At 32.9% G+C, this 20,628-nt stretch overlaps 1 protein-coding gene across 1 annotated transcript in view; it reads right to left on the bottom strand.

The window, feature by feature from the left end:
• LOC108539174 (disintegrin and metalloproteinase domain-containing protein 5-like) overlaps positions 1–20,628 on the bottom strand; it is a 136,637-nt gene that overhangs the window by 4,671 nt on the left and 111,338 nt on the right. Inside the window, 5 exon segments of the mRNA XM_017887681.1 lie at positions 430–480; positions 1,804–1,927; positions 1,930–1,965; positions 9,066–9,177; positions 9,778–9,864. Of these exon segments, the coding sequence (XP_017743170.1) occupies positions 430–480; positions 1,804–1,927; positions 1,930–1,965; positions 9,066–9,177; positions 9,778–9,864 (410 nt within the window).

Genomic DNA, 20,628 nt, shown 5'->3' with positions numbered 1-20,628 from the left:
TGTTAGCCAGGATGGTCTCGATCTCCTGACCTCGTGATCCGCCCGTCTCGGCCTCCCAAAGTGCTGGGATTACAGGCTTGAGCCACCGCGCCCGGCCATCAGTTATCTTTTTATATGCCAGTAAGATATCACTAAAACACAAATGCTCCTACCCAATGCTAAAGAAAAAAACAAACCCATGATTTACATGCTCATAGATGGTAGTTGCTAGTGTGAGTGCACAAAAATCTCTCCTTTTATAGGTCAAGAAGGAGAGGCTGAGGTATCACAAAACCAAGTTTTATTATTTATTATTATAAAACAACCTATAGACAGAATTAAACAAATACATAAAAAAAGTTTGGTTTCAAACTAACCATTTTTAAGTGCTCATAAGCAATGATCAAAACTTACAATGCAAAATGATTCAACACATAGTTCTATACTCACCTTTCACTGAGGGATGACTTGTTGTCACTGCTGCTTTCTTCTGACACAGAGCTATAAAATTGATAAACTTTGTTTTAAAGTGAGGAAAATAGTAATTCTTGAATAAATACCTGAATGAAAACTGTTCTTCAAAGAAACAGCATTTCAAATAAATGAAAATCTCCTTTTCACAACTTAAACAGGTACTGTTTCAATATTAGAACAAACGCCATCAGTTACCTCAGTCTGGTAATTGAGTCTTCTCATTCTCATTCTACATTTAATCAATAATTTATGTTTGTAAACCCACATTTATATAGGCAGGTCCCCTTATTTTATGATATCCCTAATTTCTCAGTTCCAATAAGCCAAAACATAAAGTAGCACTCACAAATTTTAAATACTTTTTATATACAGCTCAATATATTTCTTTCTCTCTCTCAGAAAATACAAACATGTTTTATCTTTGCATCAGTTCTTGGAGGGTAAAACTAGATGTAAATATATCTGTGATGAAATACTGTAAATTATGAATAAGGGGCTCAATATGAAGTTTAAAATTTTGTGCAACTGGTTACAGATAGCATGATGATTTCACTCATTAAATTGATATACTCAAAAGTTTAGATACATTGAAAAGCTATTATTATCTCCCATTCTGTAGAGTTATAGAGAATAATATTAAGTAAATAAAGATTAAATCACTTACTCACTGTATTACAGGGTTACATGCAAGATTTATAACTTAAAACAAGGTTTCCCGAAGCTAAGTGTAATTCTCTTCCTACATGGTGGTGCCTCCTGTCTCTTTAACCTAACATTATTAACTACACATGTAGTTTCTAATTAAGAAATGATTTTACAAATCAGCAATATCTATATTTAGAAAAACAAATATTGTCAAAATAGGTTTATAGACATTATCTCTAATTGAGAGAGGTGTTCTAATAAAGATGTTCATCACTGGCCTGAGAATCTGTATCTAATAAATTTAGTTTTTGGAAGTTCCCTTGAAATGCAGTGTCATGTAATTCTAATGGAGTTCATAGGTGATATGACTCTATGGACAGGGTCGGTGAACTAAGAGGCTAAATAAACCTCCAAAATTCCACTGGCAGCCATATCTGCTCTTACCATTAAACTAGTGGTAAACAGTGTGGTTTTAGTAATTTGTAAGATGAGAAAAAATATCAAAACAAATAACAAAGGGCATCAAACCATTCTGTAAATGTCTCCCTGAGCCTCTCTTTATATTGCCTTACCTACAGTTGGAGATTATTCCTGATGAAACACAAATACATTTTTCTTGTCTTTCTAAATGTAATAAGACTAAATATATGTACATATATTTTACATATATTTGTGTGTACATTATATATATATGTATATACATACCTCTCACTTTCAGTTTCCCCTCTATAGCATAGCTCTCTCAATTTTTTCCGTTTTATTAAAATGGCAGTAGTAATAATAAGCACAGGTAGCGAAATATAGAAAATGAGTTGAAAGTGTTGTTTTGAAAAGGGGCATGTCTTCCCTCCTCCATGTAACTTTTCTCTGGAATGAAAATAGCAATTTTAAATTACATCAGAGATTTTATTATCCCAATGAAAAGGAGAAGATATGATTACCAACACCATTTCCAAACATTAAACATTTCTTTCATATATAAAAAATGAATATAATAAAACAAAACACTAAACTAAAGTATAAAGTGGGATGTTACTAGTGTTTTATTGATGATTTTTGAGTTCTCAACCTTCCACCATATGATGAACTAATATCTTATTCATTCAGTTTCTCTGGAGAACCCTGACTAATACAGATTTTGGTACCAAGATATGAGGTGCTGCTCTAACAAATACCTAAAACTATAGCTGTGGCTTTGGGACTGGGAAATGGGTAGAGGTTGGAATCATTTTAAGGTGCAAACTACAAAAAGCCTAGATTGCAGTAAAGGACTGTTGACAGAAATATAGATATTACAGGTGGTTCTGGTGAGAGCACTGAGAGAAAAGAGAACACCTACCTCTTCTTAGAGAATACGTACATAATCATGAACAGAATGTTGGGAGAAATACGAATATTAAAGGTGCTTCTAGTGAGGTCTTAGACAGAAGTAAAGCAACATGTTATTGGACAATGAAGGAAAAGCCATTCCTGTTTTAAAAAAAATGGCAAAGACTTAGCTAAATTGTGTTCTAAAGTTTTGTAAAAGATAGAGTTTGCAAGCTGACGTTGGGTAACAGCTGAGGTGACCCCTAGGCAAAATGTTCAAGACATGGCCTGAGTCCTCCTGACCGCTTATGGTAAAATGAAAGAGAGGAGAGATGGATTAAAGAAGTAATTGAAATAATTGTTAACCAGAAATTCTCAGCCTATCCATATTTCTCAAAATCAGAAAACGTGTTCTGGAGAGAATACGAAGGATGGGGCCAGAAAATCATTTGATAAAGAGATTATGAATGTGAATAATGTATTTAATCAGCCATCTCAGCAGAAATCAGAAATCTAAGACAATACCAGCATAGATGGAATTATACTGGCAGAGACATTGCCAGTTGGAAATGAAGGAAAAAGAATGGGACAAAAGGGCTATTTGGCTATGAGCATGCTTTATCTTTCAAGAAAAGTAAAGAATAACAACAGGTGTTGGAGAAATATAGAACACCCTTTATTCTACTGTGTGGTATGTAATATCTGCATACCCATATTGGAAACAGTATGCAATCCTTCAAGGATCTAAACTAGAGCATATACCAGCCTCCCACCTGGGTATATACCCAAGGATTAAAATTATTCTACTACAAAGACACATTGGTACACGTATGTTTATTGACACTATTCACAATAGCAAAGACGTGGAATCAACCCAAATGTCCACTGTGACAGACTGGATTAAGGAAAATGTGGCACATATACACCATGGAGATTACTATGCAGCCATAAAAAAGGATGAGTTTGCGTCCTTTGTAGGACATTGGATGCAGCTGGAAAACCTATTCATCCGTTAGCAAACTATCACAAGAAGAGAAAACCCAAACACTGCATGTCTCACTCATAGGTGGGAACTGAACAATGAGATCACTTGGACTCGGGGAAGGGGAACATCACGCACTGGGCCTATCATGGGTGAGGGGGGAGGAGGATGGAGGGCTTGCATTGGGGAGTTATACAAGATATAAATGATGAATTGATGGGTGCTGACGAGTGAATGGTGCGCACACCAACATGGCATAAGTTATACATATGTAACAAACCTTGCACAGTTATGCACATGTACCCTAGAACTTAAAGTATAATAAAAAAAAAAAAAAAAAAAAAAAAAAAAAAAAAAAAAAAAAAGAATAATTGCGCCATTGACTCAAAGATTATCAAAGTGCCACAGACCAAAGGATCAAGGCTGCATTCTCTTTGGTTATAGAGGGTGGGGCCTCCTTTTTAATTTCAGTGGACCAGGTAGCCCTAGCCCAGTGCCTTATGGGTGGGACATTGTAAAGATAGTACGAACAGGGGAGCCTACCAAGCCAAGGGAGTGGGTCTGCCACCTAGGACTGTGGAGGTAATGCACCACCTCAGTGGACCTGGAGGGAAGAACATTAAGCCAAATAGGATTTGGATAGGATTTTAATTTACATCTCAGTTCATATGGAAGATTAAAGATAAAGCAATTGAGGTGTCTGGTGTGTAGTGTATGGCCAACTCTCACGCCTAAGATACAATGGAACTTGCACTGCTAGGTTTTGGAATTGCTTGAAACTCATCACCTCTTCCTTCCCTCTAATTTCTCCCTTTTGGAATGGGAATGTCTGTCCTATGTTTATTTCGCTATTATATTTTGGAAACAGGGCCGGGTGCGGTGGCTCATGCCTGTAATCCCAGCACTTTGGGAGGCCGAGGCAGGCAGATCAGGAGGTCAGGAGATCAAGACCATCCTGGCTAACACGGTGAAACCCCATTTCTACTGAAAATACAAAAAATTAGCCAGGCGTGGTGGTGGGCACCTGTGGTCCCAGCTACTTGGGAGGCTGAGGCAGGAGAATGGGGTGAACCCGGGAGGCAGAGCTTGCAGTGAGTCAAGATTGCACCACTGCACTCCATCCTGGGCAACAGAGCGAGACTCTGTCTCAAAATAAATAAATAAATAAAATAAAATGTATTTTGGAAACACATAATTTGTCTGGTTTTACACATTCACAGTTGGGGAGAAATTTTGTCTCAAGATAAATCATATCTCGAATGTTACCCATTCCTGATTTAGATGCTATTCAGATGAGACTTTGTACTTAAAATTGATGCTGGAATGACTTAAGGATTTTGGGACTCTTGGGATGGGATGAATTTTTTTTGCATGTAAGAAGAACATGAATTTGAGCAACACAGAGTGGAATTTTATGGACTGAATTGTGTCCCCCTAAATACATATGTTTAAGCCTCAACCCCCAATGTGATGATGTTTGGAGATGAGGACTTTGAGAAATAATTAGGGTTAAATGAGGTAATAAGTGTGGGGTCCTAATCTGATGGGATTGTTGTCTTCACAAAAAGTGGAGAGACCAGAATATACGTGTTCCCTCCCTCCTTCTGTCTTTCTGTTTCTCTCTCTTTCTCTCTCTCTATCTCTCTCTATCTCTCTCTCCATTCACAGAACTACTGTTGAAAAGATGTGGCAAAATTACTATTAATTGCAGTTTACATCATTTCAAAAATGTTAATCCCCAAAAAAATAAACAAATAGACTTCTCAATACAGTGATAATCCATTGATTAAACTTATGCACAAATATCAGTAGATTTTCTACATGTAACAAGTGATGTTGAAATACAATAACAGAAAATATCTCCCAATAACCAATTTTTAACAAAACTATACCCTTTTTAAAAATGATAAATTTCTGATCTATAAGATCCTATTATACCTATACAGGGATGAAAGACACAAAAAGATACCACTTCACACCCATCAGGATGGCTACTATCAGAAAAAAAAAAAAAACAGAAACAGAAAATAACAAGTATTGACAAGGATGTGGAGAAATTGAAACAGAAAATAACTTGTACACTGCTAGTGGGAATGTAAAACAATGCCGCTGCTGGAAAATAGTATGGTGATTCCTCAGAATACTTAGAAATATAATCACCATATGACACAGCAAGTTCACTTCTGAATGTATACACAAAATAATTGAAAACAGGGTCTTGAGATATTTGTAAGCTCATAGTCACAGAAACATTATACACAATAGCCCAAACGTGGAAGAAACCCAAGTATCCATTGACAGATGAATGGCTAAACAAAATGTGGCATATACATACAATAAAATGTTATTCACCCTTTAAAAGAAACGAAATTCTGACACACACTACAATATGTATGAACCTTAAGGACATCAGGCTTAGTGAAAAAAGCCAGGCTTTTTCAAAAAAGACAAATATGGCATGATTCATTCCATTTATATGAGTTACTGAAGTTGTCAAATTTAGAGACAGAAAGTAGAATAATAGTTTGCAGGGCCCGGGAAGAGGAGGAATGAGAGCTTATTGTTTAATTGATTTACAGTTTTGGCTTTGCAACATGGAAAGAGCTCTGCAGAGGGATGATGTTGCACAACAATGGACCTAATGTCATGGAATTAAACACTTAAAAAGCATTCAGATGGTAAATTTAAGAGTATTGTACAACACTTGTGTGTGTGTGTTTGCATGCGTATGTTATAAAAGGTCAAATAAACGCATAGAATAGAGAGACAAAAGTGATGAAATAGTAATTCACAGAAAAATCATAAATTTCCTATCGCCATCAAGTAACTGGGAAGCCCCATAACATTAAAGAAATGTAAGTAGAATATAATTTTTTCTGGTCTATGAGCTTGTCAAAGATTAAAGGGTTAATAATAACCTCTGAAAATCAGGTATGTATATAGTATTATTAATGGTCATCTCTGAGGGTTAGGATAAAATGAAAACTATGGAAAGAAAATCATAAAGTTAGATTAAAATATACTCTTTATAATTTTATATACTAAGTAGACAATTAGGCAAAAATATGTGTGAATTTAGACTCCAGCATATGCAAAAAGCAGATAGTCATACATACAAGCACATACATACTCAATTATGTACTTATGTTTATATGATTATATGCATAATGCTATAAAACAGATTATAAGTTCCTTGAAAATATTCATGAAATAGTAACAAAAGTCAACAGTGTTTTTGGCTTATAATTAAGGCAATCTAATCCATAATTTGACACTTTTTCTGGGTCATATTATGGTAACACAAATCAGTGATATTAAAAAGCAGAATGGGGATAATGAAATAAACCTGGACTCATTTAGATGACCTTTGCAACCCAAACTCTTTATGTCCTAAAATGCATTCAGGATCACAAGCGTTTCTCCCACATTGAGTCCAGGCTTTACTGGGGAAAGCCCAAGGCCCCCTTGACTGGGTACAGGGCCTCCGAAGGGACTACATGGAGACAAAACATACAGCCAACTAGCATATCAGCTCAGGTCTTTCAGGGTAGACCTGTAAGCCCCAGAATGGAAGAGATGAAAGAAGAGCCCATGGCAACTGGCTAAAGGAAACTAGTTGGCTTAGAAGGTTTTCTCTGACTGCAGGCTCATGTGCTGCCATCTGGACTTCCATCTAGACTTAGAGTGGTCGGCCTAGGATATCAATCATACAGGTTTGCCTAGAACGTATCCTAGTTGTAGTACTGAAAGTCTTACACACTAGTGAATCTGTCACTGGGATAGAAAAATTTCTGGTTGGCAACTACTATGGAAGGTTGCAGGGAAAAGAACAAAATATAAAATATTAATATAAAATGAAATATAAAAGACAAAAAAATAGGGACTAAAAGCAACACTGTTTTAGTGTCAAATGACTAACACACCAACTATCCATCTTCTATAGTTGCTATTGCTGCTTTTTTTTCTTTTTCTTCCCATTACTGCTGATGTTGGCAACCCCAATCTGTGTGTTCACTCTGACTAATGTAACTTAAATGTGCAATTTAAAGGTATTGAAAGCATCAGTGTTAACAGTCCCACTTTGACTTATAGTACAGAATAACTGTTGTATCGAGATAGCACAGGTATAATTTTTCAAATTGAGAATATTGTAACTGTGTTTTCAAGAACTTGGATTACGAAAATTAGAACAATTATAATACAAACACCAGCATGACCCAGATATCACAGATAAGGCGGCTAAATGACTGTATTATTATTATTATTATTATTATTATTATTATTATTGAATCGTCTCGCTCTGTCACCTAGTCTGGAGTGCAGTGGCATGCCCTCGGCTCACTGCAACCTCCAACTCCCAAGTTCAAGCAATTAGCTAATTTATGTTCTTTCTTTTAAAGTCTTACATTTATGTACCTTCAGGATATATAATAATATAGGCTGAAAATTTTAAATAAAAATAGAAATTTAAATAAAATAAAATAAAATTTAAATGCCCAGTAAAGGATTTTAAAGAGTTAAATTGCTATATTATAGGACTTTCTGTTTCTCATTGTAAACTACTGTTTACTGAAAATATATAATTCAAATAAACATTTATTTTTCATGTTATATGAAAATAATATATGCATATAGTTATATGTTATAGGTTTAATTACTATGGGGTATTTTTTGTCTGATACATAGTTTGATGTGGCTTTGTACTGTCTCTTTAAAAAGCTGATCAGCCTATGTATGCTTTTATGTAGCATCCAAGCTACAGATAAGTCTGCCCCAAAGTTTCAGGACTTTCTTGCAAGGTCCTAAAAGAGATAGGGGTAGAGGCCTGGCCAACATGGTGAAACCCTGCCTCTACTAAAAATACAAAAATTAGCTGGTCTTGGTGGTGGGCACCTGTAATCCCAGCTACTCGGGAGCCTGAGGCTGGAGAATTGCTTGAACCCAGGAGGCGGAGGTTTCAGTGAGCAGAGATCGTTGCACTCCAGCCTGGGTGACAAGAGCGAAACTCCATCTCACACACAAAAAAAGAGAGAGATGGGGGTAGAGTTCGCAGCCCATTTATGCTCCCAGTTATTTTGGGTAGACTCATACCTTCTAGAACCAGGGTATGCCCTTCACCTCCAGTTGACCCCAATTCATCTAGGCCTGATTAATCTCAAAATACCACTCAGGAACATCAGGACAGGATTAGAAAGAGCAAATTTCCAAAGATTAGCATGGAGCCCTTACAATGCAGGAGAAAGACAACCAATTATAAGTGAATAGGAAGAAAAGACAGTCTGAAAGATTCTAGGGGCCTTAATATAATAATGACTATACTGACACTATTATAAGCTCTAGTTTATAGGAGTTTATAATAAATACAGTAAACATAAATATAATAGTAAATATAAATATAGGAGATGATCCAAAGTGAACAGTTTAAATTAACTGGTCAAATTTTACACACCAAAATTTCTACTTTTCAAACTGCCTAACATTAGCCATACTTTTTCTCAGTAAACAATGTCAATGCTGATATAGAAAGAACAGCACAAACTTGCACTGTCAACATTTTTTAAATCTTACAAATAAAATAAAAGCATGTTGACATTAGTTGCTTTGCAATCTGGCTTGAAGCCTATAATTTACTGTCTTACATACTATACATAATTAATACAATTTTAAGAACACTAACCAGTTGGTACTAAGTGTCCATCATCAATACTTCCAAATGCTTCTTTCTTTGGTTGGCAGTAAGGAGGATTATACCCCTTTTCACAATGGCAATGGTTAAAATTGTTGCAAACCTTAAATAATAAAAAAAAGAATAATTTTGATGGAGACTAATGAATAATCTATACTTACTCCACAGAGTATCTCATTCTAGAGAATTTATCTAAATAGATAAATTTATCGAATTTTCCCTTGCTGATGTTCATACTGTGCAAAGTACATCTAGCTTTTGTTGTCAAATCAAATTTTTTCTAAAAAATTCTTTTAACTCCCCCCATAGCCAGGCCCAAATACCTCAAATTACCAGTAACTTGTCACTAATTATAATCTACTTGCTAGCTGACAGCCTAGACACTAAATTAACTTGCATCATTAGCAAGAAAATTCTAATGATTTTCTTGTTTCTATCTTCTATTGCTTATAGCACATCCACCTCACATATCCATCAAACATTTTAAACATCCAGAATCATCTTAAATGTTTTCTCTTTGTCTTCTCTAATAAGTAGTTTGATAAGTTTCTTAAGAAGACAAAATTGAGGTTATAAATTATAGACTGTTAAATGACACCAAATGACATAAAAATAGCAAGCAAAAAAAGTCATTTTCTTTAAATCCTCAAATTGCTTGATTGTTAAAAGCAAGCTGCTTAAAATAAACATTGCAGTTACTTACTCCATGACCATTGCAATGATTAGAAGCCTCGCACATTTCAAAATTCATCAGGAATCTAACATGCTTACAACGCATTTTGAAACAATACTAAAAACAAAGCAAAAAAAGTACAAAATAAAATCAGTCAAAAAATCAGATTTTGTGCATGGCTAACACGTTTAGAAATTCAAGAAAATACTAGAATTCATATTATCAAAAGTTTGCATTAAAAAGCTGTGAGTGTCCAGTGAAAAAAAAAAAGAATTGTGACTACATTGAAGTAAACATGAAATAAACTATGTACTTTCAGATTGTAAAGATGTAATCATATGTAAGAAGCCAGAGGTGTTATTTTCTTTCCATTTAGTATCGGAAGTCAACTTAGATAAATTACTGGAAAAAACAACTTGATTAGTCCTTTGAGTTCAAGAATTATCTGAAGAACATTTTTAAATATACCCATGTGTGGGCTCCCCTTGAGAGCACTATATCAAAAACTCTGGGGAGAGGATCCAGTTGTTTCTCAAGAGCAGCCAGGTTAGAGAACTATTGAGTAGAGAAGTGAGATCTCAAAATCAGGAGTATCAGCAGCAAAGGAAGATAGTTTACTATTCCATGCGACAAAACACAAAGAAAGAGGGAGAAAGGACAACAGCTAATTACGTGAGGTGATGGGACAGTGGGAAACTCCCCTCGGTGAGGTGGATAAAAGGCCTTCTAAGAAAGAAAAGTTTCATGGGTGAATTTACATTTTTCTAATGTATGACATACATTTATGTGATCTTCTTTAATTATCAAAAAACTGTCACTAAATTCACCATGTGGTAAAAGAGGTTTATATTTGGAGTGAGTTTTGTCTTTGGGTCATAATAATGACTATATGCAGAAACAGGAGAGTCAGGACTCTGTAATGGAGGTTTGAGCTAATACCATTTAGATTTCGAGGGTAAAGGAGGCTTCAGATCATATTTGTATTCCATATATTTTGAAATGAGCAAGAAATAACAGGGACTTTGTTTTTTTTATATGCTATTTATTATCAAAATGTTACTAAATAGAAATAAATTTGTACTTAGCAAGTCTACTCAGAAGCTTTCTCTCAAAAACAGTATGTTAATTTAACTTCACATAGTATCTTCTTGACTTAAATCAATTAGACTATTAAAATCATATTAAATATATTGTTAATTTATAGAATATTACATGTTTCCAACAATATTGCATAATTACATTGTGCAACATTAATTAATTGTTAATGTTGTTTTCATATTTTGGTATGTTATATAAATAATAACAATAATGTGCATTATACTATAGTAGAACATAATATTGTAATAATAGTTTAATTAAAGTATTCATCTACCAATCAGGAAAAAATCAGAGTCCATTATAAAAGTAAAACCAACACACATTTGGCTTTTCTATTGAAACAATAAATACAATTCAAAAAATGTTATCTCAAAACCATGCCAATGAAGAAAATTCTTGCTCACATAATATCTTACTCAACCAAAACTATTATTCATTTGAGATCTTCAACTCTTGTCTAAAGATTTACTCACTAATAATGCATGCAAAATTACTAGATTATATATGTCAGAACATCAAAAAATTTATGTATAAAAATTGCTAAAATATTATATTGCTCTTAAAAGAGGTGTAAAGATCATTAATAACATATACTGCTGAACTTGTAAATAAATAGGGAAAATGGAGAATTGCCTAACTTTTCAATATTCTATTTAAATATTCTTTAAGAGGCCCACCTAAGGTCCACCTAAAGACTACGTAATCATTTGAGTGAAAATTCATACCATGTAAAGACATTACCAGGTGAATGGGTAGAACAAAAAGGAGAGATGGAAACATAACAAATATATTAGCACAGGAGGCTTGTTTGAATGTGCAGGTCTGAGACCCCTTTCTCTATACAGAGACATAAGGAAAACTGGGAGTGAGAAACTTGGGACCTGATGAAGAACTCCACCGTACCTCTCCCCTACAGAGAGACATGCAGTTGGCTGGCCTGAGGAATCTCCTATCCTTCCAGGAGACACCAGCAAAGACCATGGAGAGCCCCAGTGGCAATAGGTAAACCAAGCCAACCAAACAACATTGTAAAGGATCTGACTGCCTTTGGAACAGCCCACAAAAGAAGGCCAAGACCTAAACGAGATTGCTTGCTGCTAAAACAGTGCTTTATATTTGACACAGAGTCTCCTAACATAATAAATACAATTTCTGGATGCAACTAAGTCTTTCCAAAAGCTGAGAAAATCACAACTTGAATGATAAAAGACAACCAACTGATATCAGAACCAAGATGATTCAGATGATAGGATTATATGACAAGGACTGTAAAGCAGCTATTCTAAAAATAAATGAATAATCAATTACAAATCTTCTTGAAACAAATTTAAAATACAAAATCTTAGCAAAGGAAAAGTGATATAAAATAAACCAAATGGGAATTATAGAAAGAAAAAATAGAATAACCTAAATTAAAAAAAAAAAAAAAAAAAAAAAAAAAAAAAAAAAAAAAAAAAAAAAAGCCAAGTGACTGAGCTCAAATCAGTAAACTTGAAATAGCAAAGAAACGTTTATCAGAAATCTTGGAACACCACAAAGGAAGTAAAAAACAAGGAAAGGAAGATGAGTAAATAAAATGGACTATCCATTTCTTTATAGGTTTTTAAAATTACAGTTAATGATTGAAACAAAAATTATAACACCACCAATGACACTTAAATGTAGGGAAGGTAAATACAACTAAAATGGGAGTGAGGTTGTTTTCTCATTTCACTCAAAGTGGCCTCCTTAGGCCACATACATATATCGTAAGACCTTGAGCAGCCACTATGAAAACTACTCAAAGAGATGGCTGACTTAGAAACATTATAACTGGATCAAGATAGCATCCTAAAACAATGTTTAAATCACCCATTGAAAGGCAAGAAAAGAGAAAAGTAAGAACGGGAACCAGAGGAAACAAATAATGAAATAACATACTTAGGCAATAACATTATACCAACCAAAAGACCAGGTCACACTGTATTAAAGGCATGACTCAACTATGTGATGCTTTTAAAAACTCACCCCGAATTCAATGGCAGAGATAGATTTAAATAAAAAGGACAGAAAAAAATATCTCATTCAAACTTTTATCCATAAAAGCAGGAGTAGCTATATTTATACCTGATAGAGTAGACTTCAGAGCAAAGAAAATTACTAAAGACAAATGAAGACACTATGTCATGATATGATAATCATTCCAACAATTACACACAATTATCCTAAATATCTACACTTCAAACCACAAAGCCTCCAAACATGAGGCAAAAAGTAATAGCACTGAAAGGAAAATAGACAAATCCACAGTTGAAGCTGGATATTTTGACACCTTTGTCTCAGTAATTTACAGAAATTATACAGAAAGTCAGCAGATATACGGGAATCTGAACAAAATAGGATTTAATTGATGCATATACAGGTCACTACAACCAGCAGCAACAGAATATACATTTCTACAAGTGCCTATGGAATATGCAGCAAGATATATCATATTCCTTATCATAAAGAAAACCTAAACAAGTTTTTAAAAATTAAAATTATGAGAACATGTTCTCTGATAATAATAAAACCAAACCTGTAATCAGTAAAAGAAATACAATAGGAACATCTCTAAATATGTTGAAATAAAACAATACATTTATCAATAATTTGTATATCAAATAACCCTCAAAGAACTTAAAAAAAAAAACATAGAACCAAAAGAAAACAAAAATATACATTAAAATATGTAGGATGCAGCTAAAACAGTTCTGTGAGGGAGATTTATAAGAGCAAATGCTATAAATGAGAAAAAGCCTCAAAGCAATCACTGAAGTCACCACTTCAAGAAACTGGAGGAAAGGAAGAAGAAATTAAACTCAAAGCAAAAGAAAGTAAATTATAATAAAAGCAGAAATCAATGAAATTGATTGCAAGTTCCATATGAAATTAAAAGCTGGAAAATAATAAAGAAAACCAATATATCAGAGTGGAATCTTTAAAATTTTTTTATGAAATTAATAAATTGTTAGCAAGACTGAGAAAACCAATGAAACAAAAGCAAATTCTTTGAAAATTTTTTATGAAATTAATAACTTTAGCAAGACTGACAAGTTTAAAAAAGAAGACACAAATCACCAATATCAGAAATGAGATAAAGGATATCATTGCAGATCCTGCAGCCATTACACAGAATTATAAAGAAATACTATGAACAGCTTTACATTTATAAATTCAGAAACTTTGAGGAAATCGACCAATTTCTAGGAAACCATGAACAACCAAAAATCACCAAGAAACAGTTTATAATCTGAAGACCATTACAACAATTGAAGAAATTGAATTCATAGTTTAAAAACTCCTAAGAAATGAAATTTCCAGGCCCAAATGATTTCACTAGAGAATTCTATCAACATTTAAAGAAAAAATTAACATACATTTTACACAATCTCTTTCCAAAAATAGAAAAATAAAAAACAGTTTTCAATTAATTTTATAATGCCATATAAAATGACCAAAATCAGATAAACACATTGCAACAACAACAAAAAAAAAACTACAGACCAATACCCCTCATGAATTTGGATACAAAGATTATTCAACAAAATATTAGCAAACTAAATGCAACAATGTATAAAAAGCTTATACACAATGACCAAGTGATATTAACACCAAGTAAGTAATGCTGGTTCTACATTTAAAAATTGATTAATGTAATCCAACATTCAATGAATTAAAGAAGAAAAATCATGTGACCACATCAATCGACACACAAAAGCATTTGACAAAATTCAAGACACAAGTATAATAAAACCTTCAATAAGTTAGCAGTAGAAGATGGTTGACTCAAGGGGCATCTGCAAAAAAAAAAAAAAAAAAAAACCTACATCTAACATCATATTTAATGATGAAAGACTTAATACATTCCTCTTAGATTAGGAAAAAGTCCAGGACATCCTCTCTCAACACTCTTATTCAACATCATACTGTAAGTTCTAGCCACTGCAGTAAAGCAAGAAAAAGAAATAAAACATATACAGATTGAAAAGGAAAAAATAAAATGGTCTCTATTTCCAAATTATTTTCTACATAAAAAAATCCCAAGAAGTCCACAATCAAACTCCTACAACTAAGTTAACACAGGACAGTTACAGGATAAAAGATCCACACCCAAAATTCAATAAGAAATGGAGAAAGGACTCTCTATCTAATAAATGGTTCTGGGATAGCTGGTTAGCGAAATGCAGAAGAATGAATCTGGACCCCTACCTTTAACAATATACAAAAATTAACTGATTATGGATTCAAAACTTAAACCTAAAACATGAAACTATAACAATTCCTGAAGAAAGTCTAGGAAACAACTCTTCTGTCCAAAAAATTTAGGATTAAAACCCCAAATAGAATTTAGGACTAAAATTCCAAAAGCAAATGCAACAACAACAACAACAACAATAGATAGGATATAATTAAACTAAAAAAAGTGTCTACATAGCAAAAAAATAACAACAGAGTAAACAGACAACCTACAGAATGGGAGAAAATATTTGCAAACTATGCATCCAACAAAGAACTGATATCCAGAATCCACCAGGAACGCAACAACTCAACTGAAAAATAATCCCAGTAACAAGTGGGCAAAGGACATGAACAGACATCTCTCAAAATAAGATATACGAGTGGCTAGCAAACATATGATAAAATGCTGAGCATCACCAAAGATCAGAGAAATGTAATTTAAAGTTATGATGCTGCCCCATCTCATATCAGTCCAAACGGTTTTTTTCTTTTTCTTTTTTTTTTTCTTTTTGAGATGGAGCCTCGTTCTGTCACCCAGGCTGAAGCTCAGTGGCACAATCTCTGCTCACTGCAAGCTCTACCTCCAGGGTTCACGCCATTCCTCTGTGTCAGCCTCCCAAGTAGCTGGGACTACAGGCACCCGCCATTACACGCGGCCAATTTTTTTGTATTTTGTTTTGTTTTGTTTTGTTTTTTGTTTTTTGTTTTTTGTTTTGTTTTGTTTTGAGGCGGAGTCTCACTCTGTCGCCCGGACTGGAGTGCAGTGGCCAGATCTCAGCTCACTGCAAGCTCCGTCTCCTGGGTTTACGCCATTCTCCTGCCTCAGCCTCCCTAATAGCTGGGACTACAGGCGCCCGCCACCTCGCCCGGCTAGTTTTTGCATTTTTAGTAGAGACGGGGTTTCACCGTGTGAGCCAGGATGGTCTCAATCTCCTGACCTCAAGATCCACCTTCCTCAGCCTCCCAAAATGCTGGGACTACAGGTGTGCACCACCACGCCAGGCCTCAGAATGGTTATTCTTAAAAAGTCTAAAAACATAGATGTTGGTAAGGATGTGGATAAAATTTAACACATATATAATTACATATATGTGAAGAAAAGGTAACACATATACATAATTCATGTGGAGAAAAGGTAACACATATATATAATTCATGTGTAAAGGTAACAGATATATAATTCATTTATTATATAATATACAATTAATTATTATACTATATAATATTAATAAATGAATTATCTAAAATTATAAATATCTTTTATTCTAGAATATATATTCTTTATCTTTTTACGTATTAAATAAACCTTTTATAAAAATCTTTATAATCTAGATATATCATTTATTTATTATATATAAGAATCTTTAAATAATAAATTTATTAATTATATTATATATCTAATAAATGCCATTTATCATTATTACTAATTAAATGAATTTGTTACATCATTATTAGTTATTTACTACTATATACATTACGTGTAGTTAATCATGCCTTATTATATATCTATATATCTAGATATATAATTTATTTATTATCTATGATTTATATATGAATTTATTCTGAATTTATTATATATGAATTATATAATTTATTTATATACATTGAATATAATTATTTATTATATGTAAAATTATTCTATATTATAATATTTTTATATAATCATAAATATTACAAAAGTAATTAATATTTATATAATTTACTAATATATGTTCAAATATGTTAATTTAATTTATTATATATTGTTATATATAATAAATGAATTATATATCTAGCTATATAAAGATATATAATACATTAATTACTATGTAGCAATAAAAATAATTAAATCATGTCCCATGCAGTACAGCACCATGGATAAAGGTAGACACCATTATCATATATGAACTAACTCAGAAACAAAATCAAATACCATGTGTTCTCACCTATAAGTGGAAGCTAAAAAATGGGTACACATGGACATAAAGATGGAAATAATAGGCACCAGGAGCCCAAAAGTGGGGAAGAATCAGGGGGTTAGGGTTGAAAAATAACTGACTGGAGACAATGTTCATTATTCAGGTGACAGACACACTAGATGTCAAAACTTCACCAATACCTGCACATGTACCTCCCTGAATCTATAAAAATTTAAAATAAATTATTTAATCTATCAAAATTTAGAATAATAATTTCTAATAAAAAAAGTAAATTAAAATCTGGAAAATAATCTAAGTAAAACTGTAAACTTCACAAAGCCATAGAAATTAAACAAAACAATCTTAAGGAAGCAGTGGATCAAAGAAAGAATCACTAAGGAAATTAGAAAATACAAACAAATAGAAATATAAGCTCAATATTCCAAAACTTATGGAATGCAGTGAAAGAAATTCTAGGGGGAAAACTTATTAGCATAAATGCTACATAAAAAAGAAGAGAAATTTAAAATCAACAACCTAACTTTACAACTTAAGGAAATAGAGAAAACAAAACAAAATAAACTAAATTCTAGCAGAAGGAAGAAAATAAAGAGTAAAGCAGAGATAAAATACAGAGTAAAACAATAAAGTTAATGAAACCAAAAATTTGTTCTTTGAAAAGATGAACAAAATTGACAAACCTTTATCTAGACGTACTAATAAAGACAGAAAACTCAAATTACTAAAGTCAGGAATAAAAGTGAGAACATTACTACCAATTCTACAGAAATAGAAAGGATTATAAGAATACCAAGACCAATTGTTTACCAGTGAACTGGATTAGCTTGATAAAACTGACAAATTAATAGAAACACAAAACCTATCAACACTACGAAGAACTTAAAAACCTGAACAGACTCCTAACTCATAAGGAGATTTAATTAATAATTCAAATAATTAATTAATAATCATAAACCTTCCTATGAAGAAAATTTCTGGACATAATGGCTTCAAATATGTAAAGAAGAATTAACACCAGTTCTTCTCAAAGTTTTCCAAAAACATGAAGAAGAGGAAACATCTTCTAACTCATTTTATAAGGTCACCATTACCCTGATATCAAAGCCAGAAAAATACACTGTAAAGAAAAAATACAGACAAATAACCATTATGAACATAGATGTAGAATCCTCAGTAAAATGCTGACAAACTGCACTATATTAGGAGTACACACTATGAACAACTGAGATTTCTGGAATGAAAGGATGGTTCAATGTATGATAACTGACCAATGTAATAACCACATTAATAGAATGAAGAAGAAAAACAAAATGATCATCTTAATTGATAAAGAAAAGGTTTTAACAAAATTCAATACCTTTCATAACACAAACACCCAAAGTACACTCAGTCATGAGGTAGAAGAAAACTACCTCAACATGATAAAATCCATATATAAAACCCCACATATCATTATACTTAATGACACAACTTTAAAGCTTCTCCTCTAAGATCAGGAACAGGGCAAGGATACTTCCTTTCACCACTTCTCTTCAACATTGTACTCGAAGTTTAGTCAGAGATATTAGGCAAGAAAAAGAAATAAAAGGCATCCAAATTGGAAAGGAACAATTAAAACTTTTCTGTTTCCAGAGGACATAATTTTACAGGTAGAAAACTCTAAGGATTACACCAAACTGTTAGAATTAACAATGTATTCAGCAAAGTGGCAAAATACAAAATTAACATACAAAATCTGGCTTCATTTCTATACAGTAACAATGAACACTCTGAAAGGAATATTTTGAATACATTTCTATTTATGATAGCATCAAAAAGTACTTAAAGCAAAGTACTTAAAGAATTAATTTAACAAGGCAGTTTAAGATGTCCATACTATTCAAAGTGATCTACAGATTCAATTACTATAAAATCCCAATGATTTTTTTGCAGAAATGGAAAATTTATACTAAAATTCGTAGAGAATCTCAAGGAACCCCAAAAACAATCTTGAAAAAGAAGAACAAAGCTAAAAGAGTCACATTTCCCAATTTCAAAACTTACTAGGAAGCTACAGGAATGAAAACATTGTGGTACTGGCATAAAGACTAATATATTACCAATGGAATAGAATAAATAGCCCATAAACAAATGCTTGCATATATGGTCAAAAGATACTACTGAATTTTTACAAGGGTGCTGAGACCATTCAATAGAGAGAGGGCAATCTTTGCAACAAATTGTGCTGGAGAAACTAGATGTCCACACACAAAAGAATAAAACTGAACCTTTACCTGACACCACATACAAAAATGAACTTGAAATGGATCCTATAGGTAAACATAAGACCTTAAAACTATAACACTCTTAGAATAAAATATAGGGCAAAAGCCAGTGATTTATTGGCTATGACACCAAAAGTACATGCAACAAAAGAAAAAAATAGACTAATTGGATTTTATAATTGTTCTTAAATTGTGCATTAAAAGATACTATCAACAGAGTAAAAAGGCAACTCAAAGAATGTAAGAAAATATTTTAAAATCATATCATAAGAGAGTAATATCCAAAATATATAGAGAATTCCTAAAACTAAACAACAAAGAAAGATGACTTAAAAATGGGAATAGCATTTAAATAGACATTTCCCTAAAGAAGATAGACAAATGGTCAAAAAGCACATGAAAAGCTGCTCAAAATCACAAATCATTAGGGAAATTCAAATCAAAATTACAGTGAGATACCACTTGATAGGATGGCTACGATCGAAAAAAGAAAAAAAATAGAAAGTAAGTGTTGGTGAGAATGTGGAGAAACTAAAACCATTATGCATGGCTAGTAGAAATGTAAAATGGTATAGCCACTGTGGAAGACGGTACAGCAGTTCCTCAAAAATTTAAAATAGAACTACCGTGTGATCCAGCAATTCTACTTCCAGGTATATACCCTCAGAAATGGAAAGTACAGTTTTGAAGATATATTTATACTGCCATGATTATAGTGGCATTGTTTTACAATAGCTAAAACATGGAATGATCACATATGTTCATCAACAGATGTATAGATAAAATGCAGAATGTACATACAACAGAATAGTAGTCAGCTTTAAAAATGAAGGAAATTCTGACATACTACAGTATAGCTGAAACTTAAAGGTCTTATGCTAAGTGAAATAAGCCAGTCACATAAAGAAAAATACTATATTATTCTTCTTATGTCAGATACCTATAGTAGTCAAATTTATAGAGTCAGAAAGTAGAATGGTGGTTTTTCAGGGGATCAGGGGAGGTAGGAATGAGGAGTTACTGTTCAATGAAATGAGTTTCAGTTTTACAAAAGGAAAAGATTTATGAAGATAGAGGGTGGTGATGATTTTACAGCATTATGAATGTATATAATACCACTGAATTGTATACTTTAAAAGGTTAAAATGGCAATTTTTATATTACGTGCATTTTACCACAAGAAAAAAATGGAAGAAAATGCATTGGTTAGTATATTGTCAAAATGAGTATAAAAATAATTTTAAGGGGGGCGGAGCAAGATGGCCGAATAGGAACAGCTCCAGTCTCCAACTCCCAGCGCGAGCGACACAGAAGACCGGTGATTTCTGCATTTTCAACTG

Source organism: Rhinopithecus bieti, unplaced genomic scaffold (genome assembly GCF_001698545.2).
Source record: "Rhinopithecus bieti isolate Rb0 unplaced genomic scaffold, ASM169854v2 scaffold_17772, whole genome shotgun sequence".
NCBI classification, from domain to species: domain Eukaryota; kingdom Metazoa; phylum Chordata; class Mammalia; order Primates; family Cercopithecidae; genus Rhinopithecus; species Rhinopithecus bieti.
The sequence above is the reverse complement of the archived record's forward strand: the minus strand, read 5'-3'. Positions and strand labels throughout refer to the sequence as shown.